The sequence below is a fragment of the Leptodactylus fuscus genome, chromosome 8 (assembly GCF_031893055.1).
Source record: "Leptodactylus fuscus isolate aLepFus1 chromosome 8, aLepFus1.hap2, whole genome shotgun sequence".
Lineage (NCBI taxonomy): Eukaryota > Metazoa > Chordata > Amphibia > Anura > Leptodactylidae > Leptodactylus > Leptodactylus fuscus.
In genome coordinates, this window is record NC_134272.1 from 60,563,309 (window position 1) to 60,583,296 (window position 19,988).

At 40.8% G+C, this 19,988-nt stretch overlaps 1 protein-coding gene across 1 annotated transcript in view; it reads right to left on the bottom strand.

Annotated features, from left to right (window-relative positions):
- The window catches only part of TTN (titin), a 229,028-nt gene that overhangs the window by 27,835 nt on the left and 181,205 nt on the right, over window positions 1-19,988 (bottom strand). The window contains exons 280-286 of the mRNA XM_075286035.1: window positions 19,330-19,920; window positions 19,138-19,242; window positions 18,818-19,015; window positions 18,440-18,736; window positions 17,757-18,344; window positions 17,364-17,666; window positions 45-17,150 (exon numbers count right to left, since the gene is read on the bottom strand). Coding sequence (XP_075142136.1) covers window positions 45-17,150; window positions 17,364-17,666; window positions 17,757-18,344; window positions 18,440-18,736; window positions 18,818-19,015; window positions 19,138-19,242; window positions 19,330-19,920 — 19,188 coding nt within the window. The remainder of the gene's footprint in view (window positions 1-44; window positions 17,151-17,363; window positions 17,667-17,756; window positions 18,345-18,439; window positions 18,737-18,817; window positions 19,016-19,137; window positions 19,243-19,329; window positions 19,921-19,988) is intronic.

Genomic DNA, 19,988 nt, shown 5'->3' on the forward strand with positions numbered 1-19,988 from the left:
AATTGTAATTTTTAATGATATTTGTTTATAAAAGTTCTACTGACCTGTTATTTTGACACCATCTTTGGTTTCTGCTGGTACTCCAACACCAAATTCATTTTCACCAGCAATTCGGAAATAGTAAACTGCACTCTCTTGTAGACTGGTGACTTTGTATGTTAGACGGTGGCAGTTGTTTGTCACAGAGACCCATGCTTTCTTGCTTGCTTCCCGTTTCTCAATATGGTAATTCTTAACTGGTGCTCCACCATCATTCTCAGGAACATCCCAGGTCAGGACAGCAGAATCCTTTGTAACTTCTTTGATGACAATGTTAGAAGGTGGTCCAGGAGAATCAAGAACTTTCACAACAAGTGTAAGTGTTGCAGTGTTCAGAATATTTTGCAGAGTAAGTGTATATTTGCCAGAATCATTTCTTGTTGCTTTTTCAATGGAAAGTGATGTTTGTGAGTCTGTAGTGTCAATGGTAGCTCTTGCACGCAGGTCAGAGTCTGGTTTGCTCCACATGACGTTGGGTGCGGGTTTGCCTCTGTAAGGAACTGTCATGGTGAATGATCCACCTGCTTTAACAATTAATGTCTTGCGCATTTCACTATCAATGTCAAATGCAGGTTCTTCTTCTCTATCCTTTACTATATGAGGTTCAGTGCTGTCGCTTGGGTCACTTGGGCCTACTTTGTTAACAGATTTAACTCTGAATGAGTATTCAGCTCCTTTAGTAAGTGCGATTACGGTATATTCAGTGCCTCTGACATTTGTTACAGCAGTTGCCCAATCAGTTTCATCAGATTTTCGGTATTCCACAATATAGCCTGTAACTGGTGCACCACCATCAAAGAGTGGTTTTACCCAGGATATTGTTATACTTGACTTTGTCGAGTCTATTACTTTAGGCTTAGAAGGTGGAGATGGTAAGAAAACTGGATCCTCCGCACGAATCAATGGAGAACAATCACTTGGTGCACTGAGTCCAGCAGCATTTTCTGCATAGACACGGTATTCATATTCACATCCTTCACGCAGACCAGAAGATTTTACTCTGAGGTCATATACAGGCTTTTTGTTTACGCGCATCCATCTCAGGCTATTTTTCTCACGCCTCTCAATCACATAGCCTGCTATTTCACTACCACCATCACTTTCCGGTCTTGCCCAACATAGGGTCATTGCTTCTTTAGTAACACTGGTGATTTCCAATGATTTTGGTGCACTTGGTACTGTGTAAGGATTCACTGCCTTTATGGCTTCACTTTCTAATGGTTCACCAACTCCATATTTGTTGACACCCATTACTCTGAAAACATATTCATTGCCCTTCAGCAGTTTTGTAACCTTGCAAGATGAGGTTCTTAGTTCTGATTCACAGACGGTCCAAGCAATACGACTTGTTTCGCGCTTTTCAACAATATAGTAGTCAATTTCAGCACCACCATTCTCTTGAGGAGGTCCCCAGGACAGTGAACACTTCTCAGATGTTACTCCAGAAATTTCTAATGGTCCTGCAGGTGGTCCAGGTCTGTCAAGTACTTTGCAGTTTACAGCTAAGGATCTTGTTCCTGCAACATTTTGTAATGTTAACACATATTGGCCTGAATCTCTTCTTATGCAGTCTTTAACTACAAGAACTGTGGTGTTGTCTGTTGATGTGATCTCAACTCTTGCTTTCTCTTCAATATCTTTGCCATCCTTTGTCCAAGAAACTACAGGATGTGGACGTCCAGCAATGTCAGCATTGATTTTAAGGATCTCTCCTGCTTTCACAACAACTACATCTCTGAACTTAACATCCATCATAATTCTTGGGGCGTCAACATCATCCTTGACTGTAATAGGACCTGTTGATTCAGAGGGTTCACTGAATAATCCAGCAGCATTTTTCGCAATAATACGGAACTCATATCTTTGATCTTCTGTAAGAGCAGTTACATCAAAGTACGTTTCTTGGATATTAGTAAAGTTGCACTTTAACCAACGTCCATCAGGTAACTCTTTACGTTCAATGATATAACCTGTAATCTTTGCTCCACCATCATATTCTGGTTTCTTCCAAGCCAATGAAACAGATGTTCTTGTGATGTTAGTAACTTCTGGTTGACCTGGAGGATCACATGGGTCTCTGGCAGCGACTGGTTCACAACTCTTGCTGCATTTGCCAATTCCAGCAACGTTTTCAGCATATACACGATATTCATACGAAAGTCCTTCTTCAAGACCTGTCACCTTTAGTTGTGTATCAGCTATTAGACTCTTGTTGACCTTGCTCCAGAGAATGCTGCTTCTTTCTTTTTTCTCCAGGTGATATCCAATCACTTGACTACCACCATCATTTACTGGAGGCTGCCAGGTAACAATCATGAATGCTTTAGTGGAATGAGCAACACGTGGTGTTCCTGGGGGTCCTGGTGGTTTGAATGGATATTGAGCAATGATTGCTGAACTGTCAGTATAATGGCTCTTTCCATATCTGTTTTCTGCACAAACTCTGAACTGATATTCTGATCCAGTTGTCAAACGTGCAACTTTAATGGATGTTCTTGCCACTGTTGCTGACACTAACTCCCAGACTGTAGTAGTTGTATCCCTCTTTTCAACAATGTAGTTGTTTATGTGACAACCACCATCATATTCAGGTGGGCTCCAAGAGAATGAAATACTGTCTGCGCTAACCTCATCAATTTTGATGGGCCCTGGTGATCCTGGCTTGTCAAGAACTACTATACCAATAGTAACTGTTGATGATCCAGCACTGTTTGCAGCAATTAATTCATACTGACCAACATCATCTTTATTGGCCTCTTTGATAGAAAGAATGGTTGATGTCTTGGAAACTTGGACATTTACTCTAGTTGTTTGCTTTAGGGGCTGTCCATCTTTCTTCCATGATATTGTGGGAGCTGGGCGTCCTCGAATTGGTACATCAATCTTAAGATCATCACCAGCTTTGACACTGAAGGTGTTAAATAGCAGTTCAATTGTTGGTTGGATTTCGATATCCTTTGCTACTACAGGGACTCCCAGTTGTCTTGGATCACTCTTTCCTTTCTCATTCACAGCCATTACTCTGAATGTATATTCTTCTCCCATAGTTAAACCAGTAATAGTTGCTTCAAGGGTCTTCACCTGAGTACAAGTGCTCCATTTTTCACTTCCCTTTGTTTGCATTTCCACAATGTAACTAGTAATTTTGCTTCCTCCATCGCTTTCTGGTTTTTCCCAGGAAATAGTTGCGCTGTTACGGGTTACATCAACAAGACTTACTCTTCCTGGAGCAAGAGGAGCTTCAGATACTTTAACTGGGTCAGCTGTACGGGCAGGCAGTCCAACACCATGTTCATTGCAAGCCAAAACGCGGAAGTAATAGATGCCACCTTCTTGTAGCTGATCAATCTTAAATGTATTTTTGGTGCAATTACTTGTAACAGTTGCATACGCTTTTCTGGTAGCTTCACGTTTTTCAACAATGTAGTTTGTGATCTTAGCTCCTCCATCAATAAGTGGTGGTTCCCAAGACAGAGTCACTGAATCCTTTCTCACATCTCTTACTGTCAAGTTTACTGGGGCACTTGGTGAATCAAGTACTCTAACATTGACAAATGCTGATTTTGATCCGCTGTTATTTTCTAAAGTTAAGTTGTATCTTCCACTATCAAATCTGTTGACGTTGTCAATAACTAACATTGTATATGAACTGGTGACTTCAATTTGTGCCCTTTCTGTAAGTTTGTCATCTGCTTTTTCCCATTTTACTTCAGGTTCAGGTCTTCCTTTGATTGTAACAAATAATCTCAAGGTTCCACCAGCACGGACAGTGACAGTCTTTCTTAAATCAGCATCAAGTTCTATCTCAGGAGCCTCAAGTTTTTCAGCGGCAATTACTGTTCCTGGAATAACAGCAGGTTCTCCTACACCTTCAGAATTGATAGCACAAATACGGAAGCAATATTCTGCATTTTCTTTCAATTTTGTTACAGTAAACTGTTTGCCTTGTAATCCTGTTGGTGGTGTTGCTGTTGTCCATTCATCAGCTGAAGATTCTTTAAATTCAACAACATAACCTGATACTGGTGCACCACCATCATAAACAGGTTTGCCCCAGGCAAGAGATACAGATGATCTAGATGTATCAGTTACCTTTGGATTGCTAGGAGGACCTGGTGGATAGTTGGCATCACATGCTCGATAGAAGATAGATGGTTCACTTACTTCTCCAACTCCTGCTGCATTCTCTGCTGAGACTCTATATTCATAGAAATGTCCATCTGTCAAGCCAGTTACTCTGAGACGCAAATCAGTTAATCTTTTCTTGTTGCATTTTGTCCATCTAATACCTTCTTTGTCACGTTTTTCAAGAATGTACCCTTCTATTTCTGCACCGCCATTATCTTGAGGACGGCCCCATGTTACCACCATAGAGTCTTTTGTGATGGCTGAAACTTCTGGTGTTGTAGGTGCACTTGGAGGCCTGAATGGATTACGAGCAAGAACTGGTTCAGACTCAAGGGGTTCTCCAACGCCATATTTGTTCACAGCAACAACACGGAAAATATATTCATTTCCTGGTAGAAGTTTGGTAACTTTATGGCTGAGTGCTTGTACTTCTGATGCAACCTGAGTCCAAGATAATCTACTTGTTTCTCTCTTCTCAATGTTGTAATGGGAAATGTTTGCACCACCATCCTGTGCTGGTGGACCCCATGCCAAGTAGCACTTTTCTGCTGTTACACCTGTAACCTTTAATGGGCCTTCTGGAGGTCCAGGACGATCCAAAACTTTAACTGTAATGGGAATTGCTTTTGTTCCACCAACATTACTGAGGGTTAAAACGTACTGACCACCATCTACTCGAATGCAGTCTTTAACAACTAAAGATGTTTTCTGAAGAGTGGATTTTATTTCAGATCGTGCTGTTGTGGCCTCAATCTCTTTACCATCCTTTGACCAAGAGATATCTGGAATAGGTTTGCCATGAATGTCAGCTTCAAGAGAAAATGTCTCTCCAGCATTAACAACAATAACATCTTTATACTTTGGATCCAGGGATGCCCTTGGAGCATCTATTTCATCTCTTGCAGTGATAGGTCCAGTGCTCTCTGATGGTTCACTAAAGTTTCCAGCAGCATTTCTTGCTATAACTCTGAATTCATACCTATCATCTTCTGTAAGGCCTGTTGCAGTAAACTCTGTTTCTAACACATTTGTAAAGCTGGCTTTCATCCAACGGCCCTCAGGAAGTTCTTTCTTTTCAACTATGTAACCTGTAATCTTGCTTCCACCATCATATTCTGGTTTTTTCCAGTGAAGAGTGACATGACTTCTAGTAATGACAATAGCTTCTGGACGACCTGGTGGATCACATGGATCACGGGCAACATATAATTCAGATACTTTACTAGCCTTGCCAATGCCAACAATGTTTTCGGCATATACTCTGAATTCATATTCTATGCCCTCTTCAAGGCCATTAGTTTTCAATTTGGTGTCCTGAAGAAGAGTCTTATTAAGTTTTGCCCAAAGGATGCTATTCTTTTCTTTTCGTTCTACATGGTAGCCAAGAACTTTGCTTCCTCCATCATTTACTGGCTCATGCCATTGTACAACCATATGGTCCTTAGACAGTGATGTTACAAATGGAGTTCCTGGAGGCCCTGGTTCTTTGTAGGGATACTGAACAACAACAGCAGAAGAATCTAGAGGAGCGCTTTTACCATACCTATTCTCAGCATAGATTCTAAATTGGTACTCCGATCCAGTTGTTAATTTTGTGACCTTAATGGTTGTTCTAGCAACTGTTGCTGACACTGTTTGCCAAGAAGTAGTTGTTGTGTCTCGTTTCTCTACTATGTAATTGTTGATTTGACAGCCACCTGTATACTCTGGTGCATCCCATGAAAACACCACATAGTTAGAACTGATTTCATCAAATCGTACAGGACCCTTTGGTGGACCAGGCTTGTCCAGAACAACAATACTAATATCTTCACTTGCGGTGCCGGCACTGTTTGTTGCTGTAACTAGATATTTTCCAAAATCTTCTTTGTTGCTTTCTTTGATGTGGAGGATAGTTGATGATGCTGTGTCTTCTACATTAACTCTAGTTGTTTGTTTCAGTGGTTGTCCATCTTTAACCCAGGTGATATTAGGTTTGGGTCTACCTATAACTGGAACTTCAATCTTTAGATCTTCTCCGGCTTGTACATTATAAGAATTAAACATCAGTTTAAAGCTTGGTTCAATTGTCAAATCTTTAGCAATTACAGGAATGCCAAACAGTCTTGGATCACTCTTTCCCTTTTCATTGTAAGCAAGAACTCTGAAAGAGTATTCCTGCCCTGGGCTCAATCCAGATACAACAGCATTTAGTGTTTTTGTTTCAGCAGCTATGTTCCACTTCTCAACTCCCTTTGACTGAGATTCTACTAGATATCCTATGATTCTGCTTCCACCATCATGCTCAGGCTTTTCCCATGAAAGTGACACACTTCTTTGGGTTACATCAGTAAGAGTAATTTTGCCAGGTGGCAGTGGTGCTTCAGAGGCCTTGACAGAGTCAACTGTTTCTACTGGTAAACCAATGCCATACTCATTCTCAGCCATAACTCTGAAGTAATATACACCTCCCTCTGTAAGGTTTTCGACTTTGTAGCTTGTTTTGCTGCATTTGGCTGTGACATTTGCATATGCTTTTCTAGTTGATTCTCTCTTGTCAATAACATAGTTCTTTATTTTGGCACCACCATCAATGAGTGGAGGCTCCCATGTGAGTACGACAGAATCCTTCTTGATGTCTTTCACAACAAGGTTTGTTGGAGCTCCTGGTGTATCAAGCACCTTAACTGTTACAAAGGCAGATTTGGAGCCACTGCTGTTTTCTAATTTAAGAATATACTTTCCAGCATCATTTCTATCAACATTATCTATTGAAAGTTGAGTGAAGTTGTGACCTCTTTCAATCTGTGATTTTTCAGTAAGTTCTCCTTCTTCCTTTGACCAGCTGATCTCTGGAATTGGTCTTCCTTTGAATGGTATCTGAATTCTAACATTTCCGCCAGCTCTAACCAGTATTCCCTTTCTTAATTCGGAATCAAGGTCTATTTCAGGTGGCTCTAATTTGTCTTCTGGTTTTACAGTTCCTGGTACAGCTGCTGGTTCACCTACACCGGCCTTGTTTAATGCGCAGATGCGAATCTGGTACGGCTGATGTTCAATAAGTTTAGTTATCTGAAACTTAGTAACCTGTAGACCTGTCTGTGGAGTGGCCATTGTCCATTCTTCTTCATCTCCTTTGCAGAGCTCTACAATGTACCCTTGGATTTCACTGCCACCATCATAAATTGGTCTTCCCCAAACAACTGTAATAGAATTTTTAGTTGTATCCACAACATGTGGGTTTGCAGGTGGCCCAGGTTTGAATATGGGATCGGTTGCTTTAAAGTAGGCTGTAGGCTGACTCTCTTCACCAACTCCAGCAGCATTTTCAGCAGATAGTCTGAACTCATATTCATGATCTTCTGTTAATCCCGTAACTCTGAATCTTAGATCTGTAATTCTGCGTTTGTTGCACTTGGTCCATCTTATGCCAGCTCTGTCTCGTTTTTCTACAATATACCCAATGATTTCACTGCCACCATCATTGTCTGGTCTGCTCCAGCAGACTGTCATGGAATCCTTTGCAATGTTGGTTACTTCAAGTGACTTTGGAGCACCAGGAGGCACAAATGGATTTTTTATCAATACTGGTACAGACTCTAATGGTTCCCCAACTCCATACTTATTAACAGCCATGATACGGAAGATGTATTCATTTCCTTCTAAGAGTTTTGTTACTTTTAGAGAAGTAGTTACTACTTCTGTTGCCACGACAGTCCAAGCAAGGCGACTTGTTTCCCGTTTTTCAACGATATAGTGAGAAATATCACTACCGCCATCATGCTGTGGAGGACCCCATGCAAGAGAACATTTGTCAGATGTAACTCCAGTAACATGAACTGGCCCTTCAGGAGGTCCAGGACGGTCCAAAACTTTAACTTGGATAGGTACTGATTTTGTTCCTGCAACATTAGACACTTGCAGAATGTACTGTCCACCATCAACTCTAATGGCATCTTTGACAATAATGAGGGCCTTGAAGTCAGTGTTCTTAACCTCAGATCTTGCTGATTCTTCAACTTCTTTATCTCCCTTGAACCACTGAATAGAAGGAATAGGTTTACCATGCACGTCTGCCTCTAGCTTAAATGTGTCACCAGCATTAACCACTATTGTGTCTTTGTATTTAGGATCCATTGAAACTCTTGGAGGTTCTACTTCATCCTTGGCTGTTATGGGTCCAGTGCTATCTGAAGGTCTGCTGAATGTTCCAGCAGCATTCTTTGCAATGACTCTGAAGTCATATCTCTCGTCTTCAGTAAGTCCAGTTACTGTAAATTGTGTTTCAATTACATTTGTAAAGCTTGCTTTCATCCAGCGTCCTTCAGGCAAATCACGCTTTTCAACTATATAACCTGTTATCATGCTGCCGCCATCATATTCAGGCTTTTTCCAGCTTAGAGTAATAGCACTTCTTGTTACAATTATTGGTTCTGGGCAGCCAGGTGGATCACATGCGTCGCGAGCAAAGTAGCACTCTGAAACTTTGCTTGCCTTGCCAATGCCAACAATGTTTTCAGCATATACTCTGAATTCGTATTCAATGCCTTCTTCAAGATTGGTGGTCTTAAAATAGGTGTCTGGAATAATAGTTTTATTTACCTTTGTCCACATTATACTGTTTCTTTCTTTTCGTTCAAGATGGTAACCGATCACTCTGCTGCCACCATCATTAATAGGTTCATGCCACTGTACAACCATGCTGTCTTTTGTGGCTGTTGGAACTGAAGGTGTACCAGGAGGTCCAGGTTCCTTATATGGATATTGTGCTATTACTGCTTCAGATTCTAGTCCAAAGCTTCTTCCATACCTGTTTTCAGCAAAGATTTTAAATTGGTACTCTGTGCCAGTCTTCAGTTTTGAGACCTTAAGTGTGGTTCTTGCAATAGTTGCTGAAACTGTCTCCCAAACTGTGGTAGTAGTGTCTCTCTTTTCAACAATGTAGTTTGTGATCTGACAGCCACCGGTGTATGTGGGAGGATTCCATGATAATGTAATGCTATCAGCGCTCACATCATCAAATTTCACAGGGCCTTTTGGAGGATCAGGCTTGTCTAGAGTAATAATTTCAATTGATGCTTCTTTCTGTCCAACAACATTGGAAACTGCAATTGCATACATTCCAGCATCATCCTTGTTTGTTTCTTTTATCTGCAATACCGTAAGGTTGGCTGTATCTGTAACATTAACTCTAGTAGTCTGCTTGAGAGGCTGGCCATCCTTTGTCCAAGTGATTGTTGGCTTTGGTCTTCCAGAAATTGGAACTTCAACCTTCAAATCATGTCCTACTTGAACACTATAATTGCTAAATGCTGGTCTTACATCTGGCTCTATGACAAGATCTTTGGCAACCACTGGAACAGCAAGTGATCTTGGGTCACTCCTTCCTTTCTCATTTACAGCAATTACTCTGAAAAGGTATTCACCTCCTTGAGTTAAGTTTGTTATTGTTGCTTCAAGTGCTTTGACACGTACACTTTCAGACCATTTGTCACTTCCCTTTGCTTGCATTTCAACAATGTACTGAATGATTTTGCTGCCGCCATCATGTTCAGGTTTTTCCCATGATAACGATACACTCTTTCTGGTTACGTCAACGACTGTTATTTTTCCTGGTGGTTGTGGGACCTCAGAAACCTTCACAGGATCAGCTGTTTCAGCTGGTAAACCAATGCCATATTCATTCTCAGCTGTTACCCTGAAGTAATAGCTGCATCCTTCTTGAAGTTGGTCTATCTTCCATGAAGTCTTGTGGCAGTTTGTAGCAACAGCAGCATAAGCTTTTCTTGTGGTTTCTCGTTTTTCAATAATGTAGTTCTTAATCTTAGCTCCACCATCCAGGGCAGGAGGTTCCCAGGTTAGTGACACAGATTCCTTAGTGACATCTTTAATTCTCAGATTGATTGGTGCACTAGGTGTATCCAAAACTCTCACACTAATAAAGGCAGATTTGGTACCACTGCTGTTTTCAACTGTTAGCGTATATTTTCCAGAATCAAATCTATTCACATTGTCAAGAACAAGTGTGGTGAAGCTACTGGTTACATCAATCTGGGCTGTTTCTCTAATGTCTCCATCTACCTTTGCCCATTTAACTTCAGGTGCTGGACGTCCTCTGATGGGAATAAATAATCTGAGTGAGCCACCAGCTCTCACATTTACCACTTTCCTCAATTCTGGATCGAGATCAAGGTCAGGTACTTCAAGTTTCTCTTCAACAGTAACTGAAGCAGGAATATCGGCATGTTCCCCAACACCAGCCTTGTTCACTGCACATATACGGAATTTATACTCATGTTTTTCCAAAAGCTTTTCAACTTCAATTCGGGTTTCTTTTATGCCAGTTGCTGGTGTGCACATAGACCATTCATCTGTGCTGACGTCACATTTTTCCACAATGTAAGCTTGAATTTCACATCCACCATCATAGATGGGCTTGCCCCATGAAAGGATTACTGTTGATCTTGTAACATCAACGACTTTGGGATTGTTTGGAGGACCAGGTTTGTAAATAGGATCTGAAGCTTTGTAATAAATGGATGACTGGCTTGGTTCACTTAATCCAGCAGCATTTTCAGCAGAAACTCTGAACTCATAAAGATGTGATTCAACTAGTCCAGTTACTCTGAAGCGCAGTTCACTGACCAGTCGCTTGTTACATCTGACCCAGCGTATGCCTTCTTTGTCACGTTTTTCAAGAACATAACCAGTTATTTCACTGCCACCATCAAATGCTGGCCTTTCCCAAACAACAATCATTGAGTCCTTGGTTACAGCTGTAACTTCTGGAGCTTTTGGAGCTTGTGGGACAACAAAAGGATTCTTTGCTGTGATAGCATCTGATTCAAGTGGTTCCCCGACACCATATTTATTTACAGCCATGACACGGAAGATGTATTCATTACCTTCCAGAAGTTTGGTTACTTTGCAGCTAAGAGTTTGAACATTTGCATCAACAACTGTCCATACTAAGCGACTTGTCTCTCTTCTTTCAACAATATAGTGGTCGATGTCACTACCACCATCATGTTGTGGAGGTTTCCAAGATAATGAGCATTTCTCAGCAGTAACACCAGTGATAGTGATTGGCCCTTCAGGAGGTCCTGGTCTGTCAAGAACTTTAACATTAACTGGCACAGATTTTTCACCAGCAACGTTCTTCAGAAGTAAAATGTATTGACCACTGTCCACTCTAATTGCTTCTTTTACACTTAGAGATGTGAAGAAGTCTGTTCCCTTTATTTCAAGTCTAGCTGTATTTACAAGTTCTTCACCTGCTTTAAACCATTGAACGGAGGGGATTGGCTTGCCGAATACATCTGCTTCGATCTTAAATATTTCACCGGCATTCACTGTTATGACTTCACGGTATTTTGGATCCATGCTTACACGAGGAGGTTCTACTTCATCTCTTGCTGTTATTGGTCCTGTGCTTTCAGAAGGTTCACTAAATATTCCCGCAGCATTTCTTGCAATTACACGGAATTCATAACGTTGGTCTTCAACCAGTCCAGTAACTGCAAACTGAGTTTCAATAACGTTTGTAAAGCTGGCCTTCATCCAACGTCCCTCAGGTAGCTCTTTCTTCTCAACAATATAGCCAGTAATCTTGCTACCACCATCATATTCAGGCTTTGTCCACTGAAGTGTAATAGCGTTTCTTGTGACAATTATTGCTTCAGGACGTCCAGGTGGATCGCATGGATCTCGGGCCACATAGCATTCAGATACTTTACTTGGTTTGCCAATGCCCACAATGTTCTCAGCATAAACTCTGAATTCATATTCAATACCTTCTTCAATGTTTGATGCTTTGATTTTGGTGTCTGGGAGGATTGATTTGTTCAACTTCACCCACAGAATGCTGTTTCTTTCTTTGCTTTCCACATGATATCCAAGGATCCTGCTGCCTCCATCATTTACAGGCTCATTCCACTGTACAACCATACTGTCCTTTGTAACTGCAGATACAAATGGTGTTCCAGGTGGACCAGGAAGCTTGTATGGATACTGTGCAATGACTGCTTCAGATACCAAATATCCACTCTTTCCATATCTGTTCTCAGCTGCAATCCTAAACTGATATTCGCATCCTGTTTTAAGTCGTGTAGCCTTTATGGTTGTTCTTGCCACTGTTGCAGATACCATCTGCCAAATTGTTGTTGAGGTATCACGTTTTTCTACAATGTAATTGTTGATAGAGCTTCCACCATCATATTTTGGAGGATTCCATGAAAAGCTAATGCTGTCAGCCGTCACTTCATCAATCTTTACTGGACCTGTTGGTGGTTCTGGCTTGTCAAGAACAACAATGCTGAGATGTTCAGTAGCTTCCCCTGCAGTGTTAGCAAGTTTCACTGTGTACTGGCCAACATCTTCCTTAGAAGCTTCTTTAATTGTCAGCAAAGTGTTTTTGTCTGTATGTTCTGCATTCACTCTAGTTGTCTGCTTCAATGGTAGATCATCTTTGTGCCATGCGACAGATGGTTTGGGACGTGCAACAAATGGAACATCAACTTTAAGGTCTTCACCAGCTAAAACACTGAATGTGTTGAAGAGGAGCTTGAAAGCTGGTGCAATTACAAGATCCTTAGCAACCACTGGCACTCCAAGTTGTCTTGGATCACTGATTCCTTTCTCATTTTGAGCAGACACACGGAACATATATTCTTCTCCTTGAATTAGTCCAGTTATTTTTGCTTCTGTTGTTTTCACAGTAGTACATGTTGCCCATTTATCACTACCTTTGCTTTGCATTTCTACAATGTAGCCCACAATTCTGCTGCCACCATCATGTTCTGGTTTTTCCCAAGATAAAGAAACGCTGTTTCTTGTTACATCTTCCAAAGTGATCTTGCCTGGTGGAAGTGGTCTTTCTGATACTTTGACTGAGTCTGGTGTTTCAACTGGCAATCCAATGCCATATTCGTTTTCTGCAAGGACTCTGAAATAGTAATTACAGCCTTCTTGCAAATTATCAACTTTCCAGCTTGTCTTGTGACAATTGGCAGATACTGTTGAATAAGCTTTTCTGGTTGATTCTCGTTTTTCTACTATGTAGTTCTTAATTTTAGATCCTCCATCAATAAGTGGGGGATCCCAAGTTAATGTGACAGAAGATTTGGTAATTTCTTTTATTTTCAGGTCTTGAGGTGCCCCGGGAGTATCGAGTACTCGGACATTCACAAAGGCTGTCTTGCTTCCTGAGCTGTTTTCTATTGTCAGCATATATTTTCCACTGTCAAACCTGTTCACGTTTTCCACAACCAGTGAAGTGTAAGAACTTGTTGATTCAATAGTTGCTCTGTCTATAGGGTCACCATTTTCTCGTGTCCACTTAACTTCTGGAGCAGGTCTTCCTTTAATTGGAACAAACAATCGTAATGTGCAGCAAGCTCTTATGTTAATAACTTTACGAAGTTCAGCATCTAATTCAATCTCAGGAGGCAGCATTCTTTCTTCAGCCTTTGGTGATCCAGGAACAAGGGCAGGCTCACCAGCTCCTTCAGAGTTCAATGCATATATCTGTATTTTATATTCCTGATTTTCTTTAAGTCCTGTGATAGTAAAGGAAGTAGCTTTAAGTCCAGCAGGTGGTGTTACAACCTTCCATTCATCTTCTTCAGGGAGAGATATTTCCACATTGTATCCTGTTATTTCTGAGCCACCATCATAGACTGGTTTATTCCAAGCAATTGTAATGGAGGATTTACTGGTGTCTAATACTCTTGGATTTCCAGGTGGGCCAGGTTTAAACACAGTATCACATGCCTTATAGAATGGACTACAGTGACTTGGGCCACTAATTCCAGCTGCATTTTCAGCCATTACTCTGTATTCATATTCATGACCTTCAGTAAGGCCAGAAACCTTGTATCTCAAATCTGTAAGAATTCTCTTGTTGCATTTGACCCAACGGAGCCCTGCCCTGTCACGACGTTCGACTATATAGTTTGTTATTGGGCTTCCTCCATCAGACTCAGGATGTCCCCAGCAAACAATCATAGTGTCCTTAGTAACTGTAGTTACTTCAGGTGTCTTTGGTGGATCAGGTACTACATATGGATTAACTGCAAGGGTAGGTTCTGATTCCAAGACCTCTCCAACTCCATACTTGTTAACTGCCATAACACGGAAAATGTATTCATTTCCTTTTAGTAGTTTGGTAACCTTGAATTTTGTCACTTGGACATCTGTTGCAACACTTGTCCAAGCCAATCTGCTTGTTTCACGTTTCTCCACAACGTAGTGATCTATCTTTGCACCTCCATCATCCAATGGTGGCAACCAGGATAGGACACATTTTTCAGATGTGACTTCAGATACAGCCAGGGGGCCTTCACATGGGCCTGGTCTATCCAGAACTTTCACGTTAAAGATGTGTTTAGCAAAACCACCTGGATTAGAAGCTGTAAGAACGTATGCCCCGCCGTCTTTTCTTGCAGAGTCTTTGTTAATCAAAGTTGTTGAGAAATCTGCTAGTTTTATTTCTAATTTTCCTGTATCCTCAAGGTCTTTGCCTTCTTTTGTCCAAGACAATGTTGGAATTGGACGACCAGAAACATCAGCATCAAGTCGGAAAACTTCTCCAGCCTTCAAAATAATAACGTCTTTGAACTTTGCATCAACCATAATTCTTGGCTCTTCGATGTCATCTCTGCAAGTTATAGCATCAGATTGTTCAGATGGCTGGCTGACAGCACCAGCAGCATTTCTTGCAATTATTCTAAACTCATATTCTGCATTTTCAGTTAATCCGCTGACAGTAAACTCTGTTTCTAATATGTTGCTAAAGTTAGCCTTCAGCCAACGACCATTGGGAAGATCTCTTTTCTCAACTGTGTAGCCAGTGATCTTAAACCCTCCATTGTATTCTGGTTTTGTCCATTGTAGGGAAACTGAATGTCTGGTAATGTTGATAGGCACTGGTTTTCCTGGTGCATCAATTGGATCAAGAGCAAATGTTGGTTCAGAAGGCTTGCTTGGTTTACTCTTGCCAGCCATATTTTCTGCCAAAACACGGAATTCATATGCAATACCATCAGTCAGGCCTGAGGATTTATATATATTGCCTACTACCAGAGTTTTGCTGATTGTCTGCCATAATATACTGTTTCTTTCTTTTCTCTCAATATGATAACCTAGAATTGGGCTTCCACCATCTGTGACAGGTTCATTCCAGCTAATTGTCATTGAATCTTTTGTAACTGCAATAATTTGAGGTGTTCCAGGTGGTCCAGGAACTTTGAATGGATAAGCAGCAACCACAGACTCTGAGTTGAGGACTGGTCCGGTTCCATATCTGTTTTGTGCTTTAACACGGAACTGATATTCCAATCCAGTTGTAAGTTTTGTTGCTTTGAAAGTTGTACGTATCACTGTAGATGCCAACTCAGTCCATGTTGTACTGTTTGTTTCACGGGCTTCCACAATATAGTTACTTATTGGAACACCACCGTCATTCTCAGGAGGATCCCAAGACAAAAGAACAAAGTCAGATGAAATTTCATCAAACTTGATGGGTCCTGTTGGAATTCCAGGAATATCATGTATTTGAACTGTAACTACATCACTTATCTCTCCCACGATGTTTTTAGCTGATATGTTATATTTTCCAGAGTCACTCCTTAGACAGTCATTGATATTTAAGATGGTTGCAGTTGCAGTGCGATCTACATTAAGTCTCTGAGTTTCTCTGAGAGCTTGATCACCCTTCTTCCATGTCACAGTGGGTTTTGGCCTTCCAAGAACAGGGATTTCAATTTTAATGTTGTCTCCAGCTTTAGCAAGCACAGTCTTATGATAAAGGCCACGTAGGTCAAATTCTGGAAGCATCTGCTGTTCTTTAACGATCACTGGTCTGCTTTCTCTTGGATCACTTCTTCCTGCACTGTTAACTGCCATTACTTGGAACACATATTCTTCATTTTCATTGAGATTTTTTACTACATAGTCCAAACCTTTAACTGTTGCTATGTGTGACCACTGAGTTGAACCTTTCCTCTGTGCTTCAAGGACATAACCTGTAATTTTGCTGCCACCATCATGTTCTGGTTTTGGCCAGGCAAGGCTTACACTGTTCCTAGTAATGTCCATGATATTAAGGCTTTCTGGAGGAGAAGGAGCTTCAGATGCCCTTATGGGATCAGCTGTTTCAGCAGGTTCACCAATTCCAAACTCGTTCTCTGCTAGCACTCTAAAGTAATATTCACATCCTTCGGCTAAATTAGGAATCCTAAGAGAGCACTTCTGGCAGTTGGTTGTAATTGTTGAATAGGCCTTTCTTGTAGATTCGCGTTTTTCAACTATGTAATTTGTTATCTTGGATCCTCCATCTATGAGTGGCATATCCCACTGCAAGGTGATGCTGTCTTTTGAAACATCTCTGGCTTTAAGGTTTATTGGAGGTCCTGGGGAATCCAACACTTTGACATTAACGAATCCTGATTTCTTTCCAGCTGCATTTTCAAGAGTCATTGTGTATTTTCCAGCATCATATCGGTTGCACTCTGTAATTATGAGCAGAGAAAATGATTCTGTGTTCTCAATGTTGGCTCTAAATTTGAGTGGAGTGTCCCCTTTCATCCAGGTAACCTCAGGTGCGGGACGCCCTTTAATTGGTACAAAAATACGAATGCTGAGACCAGCTCTGACAACAAGAGTTCTTCTTAGCTCAGCATCAAGTTCAAAATCAGGTATCTCTTCACGCTCTTTAATTTCAACATCATCGATCTGTGCTGGTTCACCAGTGCCTGCAGCATTAATAGCACGGATTCTGAATTTATATTTGGCACCAGGTTGGAGATTGGCCACAACAAACTCAGTGATTCTAAGTGCTGTTCCAGTGGTGTCTTTAATCCATTCTTCTTCGCCTTCTTTTTGGTGTTCTACAATGTATCCAGTGATGTCAAGGCCACCGTCATAGTGAGGCTTTCCCCAGTGCAATGAAGCAGTTGATTTTGTTGTATCTGTGACTCTTGGGTTGGAAGGAGGACCAGGTGGGTCTGTGATAAGATAGAAATGCAGAAGATTAAAATAAGGTAATGAGGAAATATAATGGAATAAGTACTTGTTTTATTACTATATATACTATTTAATTTACTTTCTCATAGAAGCATTTCTTGCTACTGTTACTAGCACTGTTAGCAATATTTTTGCCATGTACTTAGATTAGCACTTAAATTATGTTTAGACATGGAAAAATTTGGTATACTTACATGCAATATCTTTTGTTAAAATTGGCAGAGAAGAATCGCTTGGTGGTCCGACGCCAGCCTTGTTTTCTGCACTCACTCGGAATTCATATTCATTTCCTTCTGTGAGTCCAGTCACTTTAAGTCTCAGATCAGAAACAGGTTTCTTAGATGCTCTCACCCATCTCAATCCCTTCTTTTCTTTTCTTTCCACAAGGTAACCAGTAATCTCACTACCACCATCATCAGCTGGGCGTTTCCATGCTATAGTCACTGTATCCTTAGTGACATTTGTTGCTTCTGGTTTACCTGGTGGTCCAGGAGGACCTAAAACAGAAATAAATACAGTTATAGTCAAAAAGCAAACAATCTGCTATTTTTAGAGGGCGCTCTGATAATTTTAAAAACAGTCCTTACCGAAACGATCAACCATCTTAACTGGTTCAGACTGCACAGGTTCACCTACTCCATAGTGGTTAACAGCAGAAACACGGAAGATATATTCATTTCCTTGGATGAGTTTGCTAACAACATGTCTGCAAGACTGGATATTTTCAGCCACCAATGTCCAAAGCAAACGACTGGTTTCTCTCTTCTCTAATGTGTAAGAAGTAATTGGTGAACCACCATCTTCAGAAGGCGGTGTCCAGTTGAGTGTTGCTTTTTCTGCAGATACATTGCTAACTTCAATTGGTCCTGGGGGTCCAGGGACATCTAAGACCTTAACATGTACATGCTCTTCTTTTGTGCCAAAAGGATTGCTGGCAGTGATTGTGTACTCTCCAGAATCTTTACGTGTTGCATATTTAACAGAAAGAGTGGATGATGTTGGGCCTGTTTCAATTTGCACAATATCAGAAGGTTTAAAGTCCTTTCCTGCTTTAGACCATACAGATGTTGGAGGTGGTTTGCCAAGGATACTTGTTGCAGTCATGACGATGGTATCTCCTGCTTTAACTGTTAAACCTTCTTTAACAGCTGGATCAATAATAATACTTGGTGCCTCTGCAGGAACACAAGAAAAAAAATTACATATAAGTAACTAAAAAAGGACACGTCTGCCATACCAGTTGTGTCAGATTAGTCATTTTGATACATACCGTATTCGTCTTTGCAAACAACGGTTCCTGTGGTCTCAGATGGAGGACTGATAGCACCCGCTGTATTCTTAGCGCGGATTCTGAATTCATATTTTCCACCTTCTATTAAGTCGTTGACAGTGAATGCACATTCTTGAACATTAACATGATTGGCCTTCATCCAACTCTTTGCTGGTAGATCACGTTTCTCAACAATGTATCCAACAAGTTTGTGTCCACCATCATATTTTGGTTCTGTCCAGATAAGAGTTGCGGAACTCCTGGTTACACTTATTACTTCAGGTTTGCCAGGTGGATCTGAAAAGAAACACTAAGTTAATACTATGTTTTCTTAAAAACAATCATAAGTCCTTTAAGAAGATCTTTTATCAAACTTGCCAATTGGATCCAGAGCTATGACTGATTCAGATGGAAGACTTGGTTTGCCCACTCCGGCAAGGTTGATTGCCATAACTCTAAATTCATATTCTAGACCTTCAGTTATGCCAGTAACTCTGTAGTCTTTCATTCTCAGAGGAGTTGTATTGGCTCTCTTCCAGAGAAGGCTGTTCCTTTCTTTGAACTCGATGTGGTAGCCTAAAACCATAAACACATTAGAATGATATCATTAAATGTACTTATGTACAAATGTACTTTCTAGATAGAATCACTGCTGACTGGCAGAAGGCAGAGTGACAAAAGTAAAATAAATACAATACCTGTGATTGGTGAGCCACCGGTCTTTCTTGGATCTACCCAGGTGAGATTTGCAGCATCGTGTCTTATTGTAACAATCTTTGGAGGTGGAGGAGCATCAGGTACATCTGAAACATATATTCAATATTGTTAAGATATCCATATAGTAAACGTTAGTAAGCATAACTTGGTATACAAATGCTTAACAAACTTACCAAATGGATGTCTTGCAATGACAGAATCTGATTTTAAGCCTTCACCAACTCCATATTTATTTTCAGCGCTGACTCTGAAGATATACTCAGTTCCTTCATGGAGTCTGGTAACTCTGAATGAAGTCTTCTGGACAGCAGAAGCACATGTGACCCATTTATTGGTCACAAAGTCTCTCTTTTCTAGGATGTAATTTGTAATTTCGGAGCCACCGTCATCTTTAGGCGGGCCCCACTTCAGCGTTGCTGCATCTGCAGTCACTTCATCAAACTTGATAGGACCTGTTGGAATGCCAGGCTTGCCAACCACTTTAATAAATATGGTAGATTCCTTGGTTCCAGCTGGATTTTTCAAAGTAATTATGTATTTTGAGGCATCATCTTTCTGGCAATCACGAACTGTCAAGACAGTATTGACTGCAGAAGACTCAACAGTGACTCTTCCGCTGTCGGTCAAGACTTTATCGTCACCTTTCTTCCATGTAATTGCAGGTGCAGGTTTTCCACTGACTGGGATCTTAAGTCGGAAAGTGCTGCCCTCTTTGGCAATGTAGCATAGGTCAGGCAGATCCTTTAAGTCAAGATTTGGTGCAACTGCAAATACAAGCAGATACATATGATTACATTATCTGGAATGTAAAACCACTGAGTGGAATTAAATA